Source organism: Coregonus lavaretus (genome assembly GCF_964263955.1).
Source record: "Coregonus lavaretus genome assembly, chromosome: 10".
Lineage (NCBI taxonomy): Eukaryota > Metazoa > Chordata > Actinopteri > Salmoniformes > Salmonidae > Coregonus > Coregonus lavaretus.
This window is the reverse complement of record NC_139997.1, coordinates 1,779,965-1,794,447: the sequence shown is the minus strand read 5'-3', so window position 1 is coordinate 1,794,447 and position 14,483 is coordinate 1,779,965. Positions and strand designations below refer to the sequence as shown.

The 14,483-nt window shown below is 43.4% G+C and overlaps 1 protein-coding gene across 1 annotated transcript in view; it reads left to right on the top strand.

Moving 5' to 3' along the window:
• Positions 1 to 14,483, top strand: part of LOC311136688 (YTH domain-containing protein 1-like) — a 52,084-nt gene that overhangs the window by 20,997 nt on the left and 16,604 nt on the right. Inside the window, exons 7-9 of the mRNA XM_084170915.1 lie at positions 1,679 to 1,796; positions 2,083 to 2,167; positions 8,450 to 8,619. Of these exons, the coding sequence (XP_084027041.1) occupies positions 1,679 to 1,796; positions 2,083 to 2,167; positions 8,450 to 8,619 (373 nt within the window). The remainder of the gene's footprint in view (positions 1 to 1,678; positions 1,797 to 2,082; positions 2,168 to 8,449; positions 8,620 to 14,483) is intronic.

Here is a 14,483-nt window from a genome sequence, read left to right as displayed (position 1 = left end):
TCATTTTTATCATAGGTACACTTCAACTGTGAGAGACGGAATCTAAAACAAAAATCCAGAAAATCACATTGTATGATTTTTAAGTAATTCATTTGCATTTTATTGCATGACATAAGTATTTGATCACCTACCAACCAGTAAGAATTCCGGCTCTCACAGACCTGTTAGTTTTTCTTTAAGAAGCCCTCCTGTTCTCCACTCATTAACTGCACCTGTTTGAACGCGTTACCTGTATAAAAGACACCTGTCCACACACTCAATCAGACAGACTCCAACCTCTCCACAATGGCCGAGACCAGAGAGCTGTGTAAGGACATCAGGGATAAAATTGTAGACCTGCACAAGGCTGGGATGGGCTACAGGACAATAGGCAAGCAGCTTGGTGAGAAGGCAACAACTGTTGGCGCAATTATTAGAAAATGAAAGAAGTTCAAGATGACGGTCAATCACCCTCGGTCTGGGGCTCCATGCAAGATACCTCGTGGGGCATCAATGATCATGAGGAAGGTGAGGGATCAGCCCAGAACTACACGGCAGGACCTGGTCAATGACCTGAAGAGAGCTGGGACCACAGTCTCAAAGAAAACCATTAGTAACACACTACGCCGTCATGGATTAAAATCCTGCAGCGCACGCAAGGTCCCCCTGCTCAAGCCAGCGCATGTCCAGGCTGTCTGAAGTTTGCCAATGACCATCTGGATGATCCAGAGGAGGAATGGGAGAAGGTCATGTGGTCTGATGAGACAAAAATAGAGCTTTTTGGTCTAAACTCCACTCGCCGTGTTTGGAGGAAGAAGAAGGATGAGTACAACCCCAAGAACACCATCCCAACAGTGAAGCATGGAGGTGGAAACATCATTCTTTGGGGATGCTTTTCTGCAAAGGGGACAGGACGACTGCACCGTATTGAGGGGTGGATGGATGGGGCCATGTATCGCGAGATCTTGGCCAACAACCTCCTTCCCTCAGTAAGAGCATTGAAGATGGGTCGTGGCTGGGTCTTCCAGCATGACAATGACCCGAAACACACAGCCAGGGCAACTAAGGAGTGGCTCCGTAAGAAGCATCTCAAGGTCTTGGAGTGGCCTAGCCAGTCTCCAGACCTGAACCCAATAGAAAATCTTTGGAGGGAGCCGAAAGTCCGTATTGCCCAGCGACAGCCCTGAAACCTGAAGGATCTGGAGAAGGTCTGTATGGAGGAGTGGGCCAAAATCCCTGCTGCAGTATGTGCAAACCTGGTCAAGACCTACAGGAAACATATGAACTCTGTAATTGCAAACAAAGGTTTCTGTACCAAATATTAAGTTCTGCTTTTCTGATGTATCAAATACTTATGTCATGCAATAAAATGCAAATTAATTACTTAAAAATCATACAATGTGATTTTCTGGATTTTTGTTTTAGATTCCGTCTCTCACAGTTGAAGGGTACCTATGATAAAAATTACAGACCTCTACATGCTTTGTATGTAGGAAAACCTTCAAAATCAGCAGTGTATCAAATACTTGTTCTCCCCACTGTATATGTATTCAACTCCACCAGAAGTGTCAAAGCTCCCCCAGGACTGGAGTTGCCTTTCTTTCAGTGTTGTGTAAATGTTGATCGCCCTTTTTAACTCAACAGCGCGAGACGACAGTCCTGAAATAAGGTTAATAAAAATGAGTGTGTCCTCCTCCAGGTTTTGCCAGGCTGTCCTCTGAGTCCCATCATGGAGGGTCTCCCATCCACTGGGTCCTGCCTGCTGGGATGAACGCCAAGATGCTGGGTGGGGTGTTCAGGATCGACTGGATCTGCAGGTAAGGCCTAAGCCATGTCTTTATAATGTGGTGGCTAGAATATAAATGGAAATTCAGACAGATTAATTACGGGACGATTTCCCCGGACACAGATATAAACCTAGTCCTAGACTAAAATGCAAACTCAATGGATAATCTCCATATAAAAGAGCTTTTTAGTCAAGGACTGGGGTAAATCTCTATCTGGGAAACCGCCCCTTAGTGTTTTGTCATCTCAGACCTGTTTTTAAGACTTCTGCATCCATGACCTTGTTTAAATTAAAGCTCTAAACCATTTTATTTTCAGACGGGAGTTGCCGTTCACTAAAACGGCTCACCTCTCCAACCCATGGAATGAACGCAAGCCTGTAAAGATCGGCCGGGATGGACAGGTGAACATCGATTTATAAATTCTATCCATGTGCCAGAGTCGGGTCCTGTTGTAGTGCTGCGGACTCCGGACCACGCATTGGCCCCCTGGAAATCGGTTCAAAACCCGCCCTTTGACCTTCCAGTCTGTTTGTCCCCACATCTGTCTCCTCGTCTAATTCACCTCTATCTACACCACATGACCAAAAGTATGTGGCACCTGCTTGTCGAACATCTCATTCCAAAATCATGGGCATTAATATGGAGTTGGTCCCCTCCTTTGCTGCTATAACAGCCTCCACTCTTCTGGGCAGGCTTTCCACTAGATGCTGGAACATTGCTGTGGGGACTTACTTCCATTCAGCAGTGAGGTCGGGCACTGATGTTGGGCGATTAGGCCTGGCTCGCAGTCGGCGTTCAAATTCATCCCAAAGGTGTTCGATGGGGTTCAGGTCAGGGCTCTATGCAGGCCAGTCAAGTTCTTCCACACCGATCTCGACAAAACATTTCTGTATGGACCTCGCTTTGTTCACAGGGGCATTGTCATGCTGAAACAGGAAAGGACCTTCCCCAAACTGTTGCCACAAAGTTGGAAGCACAGAATGTCATTGTATGCTGTAGTGTTAAGATTAGGTTTAGCCCAAACCATGAAAAACAGCCCTAGACAATTATTCCTCCTCCACCAAACTTTACAGTTGGCATTCGGACAGGTAGCATTCTCCTGGCGTCCGCCAAACCCAGATTCGTCTGTCGGACTGCCAGATGGTGAAGCGTGATTCATCACTCCAGAGAACGCGTTTCCACTGCTCAAGAGTCCAATGGCGGCGAGCTTCACACCACCCCAGCCGACGCTTGGCATTGCGCATAGTGATCTTAGGCTTGTGTGCAGCTGCTCGGCCATGGAAACCCATTTCATGAACCTCCCGACGAACAGCACTCGGCGGTCCTGTTCTGTGAGCTTGTGTGGCCTACCACGTCGCGGCTGAGCCGTTGTTGCTCCTAGACGTTTCCACTTCACAATAACAGCACTTACAGTTGACCGGGGCAGCTCTAGCAGGGCAGAAGTTTGACGAACTGACTTGTTGGAAAGGTGACATCCTATGATGGTGCCACGTTGAAAGTCACTGAGCTCTTCAGTAAGGCCAGTGTTTGTCTATGGAGATTGCATGGCTGTGTGCTCGATTTTATACACCTGTCAGCAACGGGTGTGGCTGAAATGGCTGAATCCACTAATTTGTCACATGTGTATATATAGCTGTATCTATCTGTCTCCTCTAATTCACCTCTTTATACAGTGCCTTCAGAAAGTATTCACACCCCTTGACTTTTTCCACATTTTGATGTGTTAAAGCTTGAATTTATAATGGGGCCTACACACACACTACCCCATAATGTCTAAGTGGAATTATGTTTTTAGAAAATTAATAAAAAGTTGAATAAGTATTCAACCCCTTAGTTATGGCAAGCCTAAATGAGTTCAGTAAACATTTACTTAACAAGTCACATAATAAGATGCATGGACTCACTCTGTGTGCAATAATAGTGTTTTAACATGATTTTTGAATGACTACCTCATCTCTGTACCCCACACATATAATTAATCTGTAAGGTCCCTCAGTCAAGCAGTGAATTTCAAACACAGATTCAACCACAAAGACCAGGGAGGTTTTCCAATGCCTCGCAAAGGAGGGCTCCTATTGGTAGATAATAAATAAAAAATAAAAAAGGAGACATTGAATATCCCTTTGACCATGGTGAAGTTATTAATTACACTTTGGATGGTGTATCAATACACTCAGTCACTACAAAGATACAGGCCTCCTTCCTAACTCAGTTGCTGGAGAGGAAGGAAACCACTCAGGGATTTCACCATGAGGCCAATTGTGACTTTAAAACAGTTACAGAGTTAAATGGCTATGATAGGAGAAAACTGAGGATGAATCAACAACATTGTAGTTACTCCACAATACTAACCTAAATTACAGAGTGAAAATAAAACAGAATAAAAAATATTCCAAAATTGCATCCTGTTTGCAATAAGGCACTTATCATCGGCTTCTTGACCAAATCTTTTATTTCTGAGGCTCTGTATCCGTGAGTGAGCAAATTCTCACAGTTTCTCGCAGGAATTTGGGACTTCACTCATTTTCTCATGCCGAAACCGGATTAGATGCATAGCTAGTTAAATCAGAGTTAAAATACAAAAATATAATATTCACAATGTCACTAAGCAAAAAACAAAGAACCAAAATGGCAATGGCCACTACAATGTCAAAACAAAGTTTAGTACCGTTTGCTTGATTTTGCAGACCCGCGACTGGTGTATGGTCATTAGCTAGCTAGCTAACGTTGGCATGCTAGCGATGCTAGTATTAGCTAGGTAGCTAGCACGCTCTAGTATAGTCCAATGGAAACCGATGCAACCCTGCTGGCTACGTGGCTAGCTGGATGACCGGTGGTGACAGGGAGGTCTAATAAGTGTGATCGTGCAGAAATAGCAAAGAAAATACTGTTTTGATGAGCTAGCTAAGTTAACTAACAAGGTATACCAGTTATCAAAGAGGATGCTAGCTAGCCTAGTATGCATGGCAGGACCAGCGATGTCAAAGATGGTAGACCGACTCTGGAGTTGTGTCAACATTAAAACCAGGATGCACAGATGCAGCTCTCATGAAATGATATTTTATTAGCTGTGGTTAAAAACAGTCACATACATTCACAAAGCTATGAGCGAGTTGTAAACTAAAATAGTTTGCTAGATATCATCCATCTTGCTATCGCATAAAAAAAAAAAAATGCATACGACAAAATAGCTCTCAATACATTGCATATTGGTCCACAATTCCTCTGACATTTGGCTCGTAGTTGAAGAAAGAAGTGACCATATCACAGCAAACAGGAAAGGAATTGTAGAAATAGGCCTTTTGACTTTGTGGCCGTGGTAACTAGTGATGACCTAGAATTGTCTTACATTTACATTTTACATTTTTTTTTGTCATTTAGCAGACGCTCTTATCCAGAGCGACTTACAGGAGCAATTAGGGTTAAGTGCCTTGCTCAAGGGCACATCAACAGATTTTTCACCTAGTCGGCTCGGGGATTAGAACCAGCGACCTTAAGGTTACTGGCACAACGCTCTTAACCACTAAGCTACCTGCCGCCCCGTACCTGCTGACCCAAATTACTGCCCTGATGACACAGACGGCTTCATCAACAACGGTAATGTGTGTTATGTGAGAAGTTGTATACCAAAAATACCCGGTTTGATAGTAGACCCAGTAGTAGTCATTTTGGTTGTGAAGCTTTGTTCTTTCTTTAGAACAAAATTCATTTTACCACTTGGCTGTCTATTGCATCACACTGTCACAGTCCCACCCAGTCAACACCACCTCAGTTACCGCGGTTTCCAAACTAGGGGGTCGCCATGTGTTGTCGCCTGATATGAAAATGGGGTCTCGGGAGAATTTCCAAAGTCCTGAAAGAAAGTTGTGTGTGTGTATATATATATATATATATATATATATATATATATATATATATATATATATATATATATATATATATATATAGTCTTTATCTCAATCATTGTAATGTGGTTAACCTTAAAAATCTCAATAAAAATTATTCTAATCCAATAGATAAAATTCAACCAGGTGATTGGTGGAAAAGGCTGCACTTTAATCATTCCAACGCTACGCTATGAAACCACACACTCAAATCAAATTGTATTTGTCACATGCGCCGAATACAACAGGTGTGAAATTATTACTTACAAGCCCTTAACCAACAATGCAGTTTTAAGAAAATAGAGTTAAGTAAATATTTACTAAATAAACTAAAGTTAAAAATAAAAGAGCAACAATAAAATAACAATAACGAGGCTATATACAGGGGGTACCGGTACCGAGTGAATGTACGGGGGTACAGGTTAGTCGAGGTAATTGAGGTAATATGTACACGTAGGTAGGGGTAAAGTGACTATGCGTAGATAATAAACAGCAAGTAGCGGCAGCGTAAAAAAAATGGCTTGGGGGTAGAAGCTGTTAAGTCTTTTGGACCTAGACTTGGCGCTCCGGTACTGCTTGAACAGTCTATGACTAGGGTGGATGGAGTCTGGCAATTTTTAGGGCCTTCCTCTGACACAGCCTGGTATAGAGGTCCTGGATGGCAGGAAGCTTGGCCCCAGTGAGGTGCTGGGCCGTACGCACTACCCTTTGTAGCGTCTTGCGGTCGGAGGCTGAGCAGTTGCCACCAGTCAGGATGCTCTCGATGGTGCAGCTGTAGAACTTTTTGAGGATCTGAGGACCCATGCTTTTCAGTCTCCTGTGGAGAAATGGGCGTTGTCATGCCCTCTTCACGACTGTCTTGGTGTGTTTGGACCATGATAGTTTGTTGGTGATGTGGACACCAAGGAACTGGAAGCTCTTGACCCGCTCCACTAGAGCCCCGTCGATGAGGCTGGGGGCGTGCTCGGCCCTCCTTTTCCTGTAGTCCACAATCATCTCCTTTGTCTTGATCACGTTGAGGTAGAGGTTGTTATCCTGGCACCACACGGCCAGGTCTCTGACCTCCTCCCTATAGGCTGTCTCATCGTTGTCGGTGATCAGGCCTACCACTGTTGTGTCGTCGGCAAACTTAATGATGGTGTTGGAGTCTAGTTTGGCCACGCAGTCATGGGTGAAAAGGGAGTACAGGATGGGACTAAGCACGCACCCCTGAGGGGCCCCCGTGTTGAGGATCAGCGTGACAGATGTGTTGTTGCCTACCCTTACCACCTGGGGGTGGCCCGTCGAAGTCCAGGATCCAGTTGCAGATGGAGGTGTTTGGTCTCAGGGTCCTTAGCTTGGTGATGAGCTTTGAGGGCACTATGGTGTTGAACGCTGAGCTGTAGTCAATGAATAGCATTCTCACGTAGGTGTTCCTCTTGTCCAGGTGGGAAAGGGCAGTGTGGAGTGCAATAAAGATTGCGTAATCTGTGGATCTGTTGGGGCGGTATGCAAATTGGAGTGGGTCTAGGGTTTCTGGGATGAAGGAGTTGATGTGAGCCATGACATGCCTTTCAAAGCACTTCATGGCTACAGACGTGAGTGCTACGGGTCAGTAGTCATTTAGGCAGGTTACCTTAGTGTTCTTGGGCACGGGCTATGGTGGTCTGCTTGAAACGTACACTACCAGTCAAAAGTTTGGACAGACCTACTCATTCAAGGGTTTTTCTTTATTTGTACAATTTTTTACATTGTAGAATAATAGTGAAGACATCAAAACTATAAAATAACACATATGGAATCATGTAGTAACCAAAAAAGTGTTAAGCAAATCATAATATATTTGAGATTCTTCAAATAGCCACCCTTTGCATTGATGACAGCTTTGCACTCTCTTGCCGAGTTCCCAGTTGTCTTCAAAGCACCAAAAAGAAGAGACCTCTGGTGGCATGTCTTGTGGGGTATGCATGGGAGTCCGAGCTGTGTGCCAGTAGTTCAAACAGACAGCTTGGTGCATTCAACATGTCAATACCTCTCACAAATACAAGTAGTGATGAAGTCAATCTCTCCTCCACTTTGAGCCAGGAGAGATTGACATGCATATTATTAATGTTAGCTCTCTGTGTACATTTAAGGGCCAACCGTGATGCACTGTTCTGAGCCAATTGCAATTTTCCTAAGTCCCTCTTTGTGGCACCTGACCACACGACTGAAACAGTAGTGCTCCTGTAAGTCGCTCTGGATAAGAGCGTCTGCTAAATGACTAAAATGTAAATGTAAATGTAGTCCAGGAGTGACAAAACTAGGGCCTGTAGGACCTGCCTTGTTGATAGTGTTGTTAAGAAGGTAGAGCAGCGCTTTATTATGGACAGACTTCTCCCCATCTTAGCTACTGTTGTATCAATATGTTTTGACCATGACAGTTTACAATCCAGGGTTACTCCAAGCAATTTAGTCACCTCAACTTGCTCAATTTCCACATTATTCATTACAAGATAACACGACAAAATGTGGAATAAGTCAAGGGGTATGAATACTTTCTGAAAGCACTATCTAACCAATAAAGAGAAAATACTATCCATCCCTTTTCTCGCTAACTATTCACTCTCATGCAAATTACCCTATAGATTGACCGGCGGCTAACCAATTAACGGTTAACCGTTAATGTCCCTAAAGTGAATAGTTAGTTAGAGTAAATAGTTAAGACTAACTAACTATTCACTCTAAACTATTCACACTAACTTAGTTTGATTCACAGATATTCTATGGGTTGATCTACTAATCTGCCCCCCTCTCTCCCGTCCTCCTCCGGCCCTGCAGGAGATCGAGCCAGGGTGTGGGATGCAGCTGTGCATGCTGTTCCCCCAGGACGAGAGCATTGACTTGTATCAAGTTATTCATAAAATGCGACACAAGAGGAGGATGCCTTATGAGCCCCGCTCTCGAGGACGCCCGCCGCACAGAGAGCCCGCCCGAGGCGACCTGGGAAGGTTAGAAATGTTATTTGGACTGCTAGTGAGCTCTTTTGTCGACGTGATGATGGAGCGGTTCTGATATGACCATCTAACCGTCCTTCCCAGAGTGCTCTGCTCTCATCACATCCCAACGAAGAGGGAAACCTGAAATCCTCTGGGCTGCTGCCAAGGACCGCATACAGCCGCTCTGAGGAGGATAGATATATCTATGGCCCAGTGCTAACCACAGTATCTATGGCCCAGTGCTAACCACAGTATCTATGGCCCAGTGCTAACCACAGTATCTATGGCCCAGTGCTAACCACAGTATCTATGGCCCAGTGCTAACCACAGTATCTATGGCCCAGTGCTAACCACAGTATATATAGGCCGGTGCTAACCACAGTATCTATGGCCCAGTGCTAACCACAGTATATATAGGCCGGTGCTAACCACAGTATCTATGGCCCAGTGCTAACCACAGTATATATAGGCCGGTGCCAACCACAGTATCTATGGCCCAGTGCTAACCACAGTATATATAGGCCGGTGCTAACCACAGTATATATAGGCCGGTGCTAACCACAGTATATATAGGCCGGTGCTAACCACAGTATATATAGGCCGGTGCTAACCACAGTATATATAGGCCGGTGCTAACCACAGTATCTATAGGCCGGTGCTAACCTCAGTATATATAGGCTGGTGCTAACCACAGTATATATAGGCCGGTGCTAACCACAGTATATATAGGCCGGTGCTAACCACAGTATCTATAGGCCGGTGCTAACCTCAGTATATATAGGCCGGTGCTAACCACAGTATATATAGGCCGGTGCTAACCACAGTATATATAGGCCGGTGCTAACCACAGTATATATAGGCCGGTGCTAACCACAGTATATATAGGCCGGTGCTAACCACAGTAAATATAGGCCGGTGCTAACCACAGTATATATAGGCCGGTGCTAACCACAGTATATATAGGCCGGTGCTAACCACAGTATATATAGGCCGGTGCTAACCACAGTATCTATAGGCCGGTGCTAACCTCAGTATATATAGGCCGGTGCTAACCACAGTATATATAGGCCGGTGCTAACCACAGTGTATATATAGGCCGGTGCTAACCACAGTGTATATATAGGCCGGTGCTAACCACAGTGTATATATAGGCCGGTGCTAACCACAGTATATATAGGCCGGTGCTAACCACAGTATATATAGGCCGGTGCTAACCACAGTATATATAGGCCGGTGCTAACCACAGTATATATAGGCCGGTGCTAACCACAGTATATATAGGCCGGTGCTAACCACAGTGTATATATAGGCCGGAGCTAACCACAGTATCTATAGGCCGGTGCTAACCTCAGTATATATAGGCCGGTGCTAACCACAGTATATATAGGCCGGTGCTAACCACAGTGTATATATAGGCCGGTGCTAACCACAGTATATATAGGCCGGTGCTAACCACAGTATATATAGGCCGGTGCTAACCACAGTATATATAGGCCGGTGCTAACCTCGTTACTAGTAGGCTGAGTCTGGCTTGTTTCTGTCTGCACGTGGTGGTGATGTATAATTCAGTGTAAAGAAACTGGGGTCTTGATATCTCCCTGAGTAATGAATGCAGTCTCGGTGTGAAAATGTATGCACTCACCAACTGTAAGTCGCTCTGGATAAGAGCGTCTGCTAAATGACTAAAATGTAAATGTACATTTGAACCATCGTACTAGCTACTTAAACCACCAACATTTTAGTTGTTTATACACACTTTTCAACAGTCATCAGGTTCACTGCTTGAATGAATTTTTCTAGGTAAGTTGTTTTAAATATGTTCCCAAAGTCTCTTCTTTCATGAGTATCCTGGGAAATAAACCTAATCATATATGGGACTTATAAACCTAATCATATATGGGGACTTATAAACCTAATCATATGTGGGGACTTATAAACCTAATCATATATGGGGACTTATAAACCTAATCATATATGGGGACTTATAAACCTAATCATATATGGGGACTTATAAACCTAATCATATATGGGGACTTATAAACCTAATCATATATGGGGACTTATAAACCTAATCATATATGGGGACTTATAAACCTAATCATATATGGGGACTTATAAACCTAATCATATATGGGGACTTATAAACCTAATCATATATGGGGACTTATAAACCTAATCATATATGGGGACTTATAAATCTAATCATATATGGGGACTTATAAACCTAATCATATATGGGGTCTTCTAAACCTAATCATATATGGGGACTTCTAAACCTAATCATATATGGGGACTTATAAACCTAATCATATATGGGGACTTATAAACCTAATCATATATGGGGACTTATAAACCTAATCATATATGGGGACTTATAAACCTAATCATATATGGGGACTTATAAACCTAATCATATATGGGGACTTATAAACCTAATCATATATGGGGACTTATAAACCTAATCATATATGGGGACTTATAAACCTAATCATATATGGGACTTATAAACCTAATCATATATGGGGACTTATAAACCTAATCATATATGGGGACTTATAAACCTAATCATATATGGGGACTTATAAACCTAATCATATATGGGACTTATAAACCTAATCATATATGGGACTTATAAACCTAATCATATATGGGACTTATAAACCTAATCATATATGGGGACTTCTAAACCTAATCATATATGGACTTACAGTATGATATAATATAACGACAACCTGCACTGCCATAAATGGAAGGACAGAAAAGTAATGTTTTATGTCACATGATTTTGGACAAATCCGTCAAGACACCAAACATGATAAAAGGGTTAAACAGGTTTTAAATCAACTCGTGAATTTGATTGAATATTGCTATGACCCCCCCCCCCCCCCCCTATTGTTGACCTATCAACAGCTGGAACAAGTTGTCCAGTGGAAGAAACCCTCAGTGGTACCCTAGTTTATAGAAAGACCCATATGGTACCCTAGTTTATAGAAAGACCCATATGGTACCCTAGTTTATAGAAAGACCCATATGGTACCCTAGTTTATAGAAAGACCCATATGGTACCCTAGTTTATAGAAAGACCCATATGGTACCCTAGTTTATAGAAAGACCCATATGTATCTTTACCCCTGGGGGGGAGAGCCTGAGAGGTGGCAGTATGGTCTGAACTCTACAGTGGGGAAAAAAGTATTTAGTCAGCCACCAATTGTGCAAGTTCTCCCACTTAAAAAGATGAGAGAGGCCTGTAATATTCATCATAGGTACACGTCCACTATGACAGACAAAATGAGAAGAAAAAATCCAGAAAATCACATTGTAGGACTTTTAATGAATTTATTTGCAAATTATGGTGGAAAATAAGTATTTTGTCAATAACAAAAGTTTCTCAATACTTTGTTATATACCCTTTGTTGGCAATGACACAGGTCAAACGTTTTCTGTAAGTCTTCACAAGGTTTTCACACACTGTTGCTGGTATTTTGGCCCATTCCTCCATGCAGATCTCCTCTAGAGCAGTGATGTTTTGGGGCTGTCGCTGGGCAACACAGACTTTCAACTCCCTCCAAAGATTTCCTATGGGGTTGAGATCTGGAGACTGGCTAGGCCACTCCAGGACCTTGAAGTGCTTCTTACGAAGCCACTCCTTCGTTGCCCGGGCGGTGTGTTTGGGATCATTGTCATGCTGAAAGACCCAGCCACGTTTCATCTTCAATGCCCTTGCTGATGAAAGGAGGTTTTCACTCAAAATCTCACGATACATGGCCCCATTCATTCTTTCCTTTACACGGATCAGTCATCCTGGTCCCTTTGCAGAAAAACAGCCCCAAAGCATGATGTTTCCACCCCCATGCTTCACAGTAGGTATGGTGTTCTTTGGATGCAACTCAGCATTCTTTGTCCTCTAAACACGTCAAGTTGAGTTTTTACCAAAAAGTTATATTTTGGTTTCATCTGACCATATGACATTCTCCCAATCCTCTTCAGGATCATCCAAATGCACTCTAGCAAACTTCAGACGGGCCTGGACATGTACTGGCTTAAGCAGGGGGACACGTCTGGCACTGCAGGATTTGAGTCCCTGGCGGCGTAGTGTGTTACTGATGGTAGGCTTTGTTACTTTGGTCCCAGCTCTCTGCAGGTCATTCACTAGGTCCCCCTGTGTGGTTCTGGGATTTTTGCTCACCGTTCTTGTGATCATTTTGACCCCACGGGGTGAGATCTTGCGTGGAGCCCCAGATCGAGGGAGATTATCAGTGGTCTTGTATGTCTTCCATTTCCTAATAATTGCTCCCACAGTTGATTTCTTCAAACCAAGCTGCTTACCTATTGCAGATTCAGTCTTCCCAGCCTGGTGCAGGTCTACAATTTTGTTTCTGGTGTCCTTTGACAGCTCTTTGGTCTTGGCCATAGTGGAGTTTGGAGTGTGAGTGTGAGGTTGTGGACAGGTGTCTTTTATACTGATAACAAGTTCAAACAGGTGCCATTAATACAGGTAACGAGTGGAGGACAGAGGAGCCTCTTAAAGAAGAAGTTACTGGTCTGTGAGAGCCAGAAATCTTGCTTGTTTGTAGGTGACCAAATACTTATTTTCCACCATAATTTGCAAATAAATTCATAAAAAATCCTACAATGTGACTTTCTGGATTTTCTTTTCTCAATTTGTCTGTCATAGTTGACGTGTACCTATGATGAAAATTACAGGCCTCTCTCATATTTTTAAGTGGGAGAACTTGCACAATTGGTGGCTGACTAAATACTTTTTTCCCCCACTGTATACATCTACCACTGGGAGGAGGCAGTATGATCTGAACTCTATACATCTACCACTGGGAGGAGGCAGTATGATCTGACCTCTATACATCTACCACTGGGAGGAGGCAGTATGATCTGAACTCTATACATCTACCACTGGGAGCAGAGGAGGCAGTATGGCCGGGTTGATAAAACAAACGTCGTTCACTCACTCGCTCTTCAGCAGACGTTCCTTTAACCAAAGGATATCTGTTGAACTGAAATAATGATTATCCTATTGTTCACTTAAAACCACCCGCCCCTACACCCCCTCCGCAGGAAATCATATTGGCGTGATTTTGTTTTGTGTAGGTGGTTAGGGAAATCTAAAGGACTAGGTTAGGAGTGTTTCCTAAAGGACAGGAGTGTTTCCATACCCTAACCTAAAGGACTAGGTTAGGAGTGTTTCCTAAAGGACAGGAGTGTTTCCATACCCTAACCTAAAGGACTAGGTTAGGAGTGTTTCCTAAAGGACAGGAGTGTTTCCATACCCTAACCTAAAGGACTAGGTTAGGAGTGTTTCCTAAAGGACAGGAGTGTTTCCATACCCTAACCTAAAGGACTGAGAATAAGGTAGGAGGAGACCCACTGGCAGAATGTTACAAACCCACTCGTTTCCTTTTGAAGGCCTTAATGGACTGAGAATGACACCACAAGGAAGGGAAGTTCTAAGCCAAAGGGGGTCGGTCACCTTTTGGTTTATAAAATGGCCGGAGTGAAGCTAATCCTCTGGTGTTTTCTTTTTGATTGCAATGGACTGCATCAATCACCCCTTCTTTGCCCTCCCAGCCCGGCCCCTTCCTTGTAATGTCTTTGTGGCTGTAGACCCTAAACCATAAGATGGACTGTCTATATGAACTTTTGATATCTTAATATCAACGGTGACAGTCACAAAACTACAAGAAAAAGCGGTATGTTACCATTTTAACCAGCTCTTTCTCATTTACCTGTAGACCGTTTATTTACAGCTGAGTTAACTATCTGGTTGATTTTAATTGAACATGAAAGGTGTTTGTTGTGTGGTGTCAGTGATTTACATTGTTATATTGATGGCTGGTCAGAAGCAGTAACAATGTAAGGGA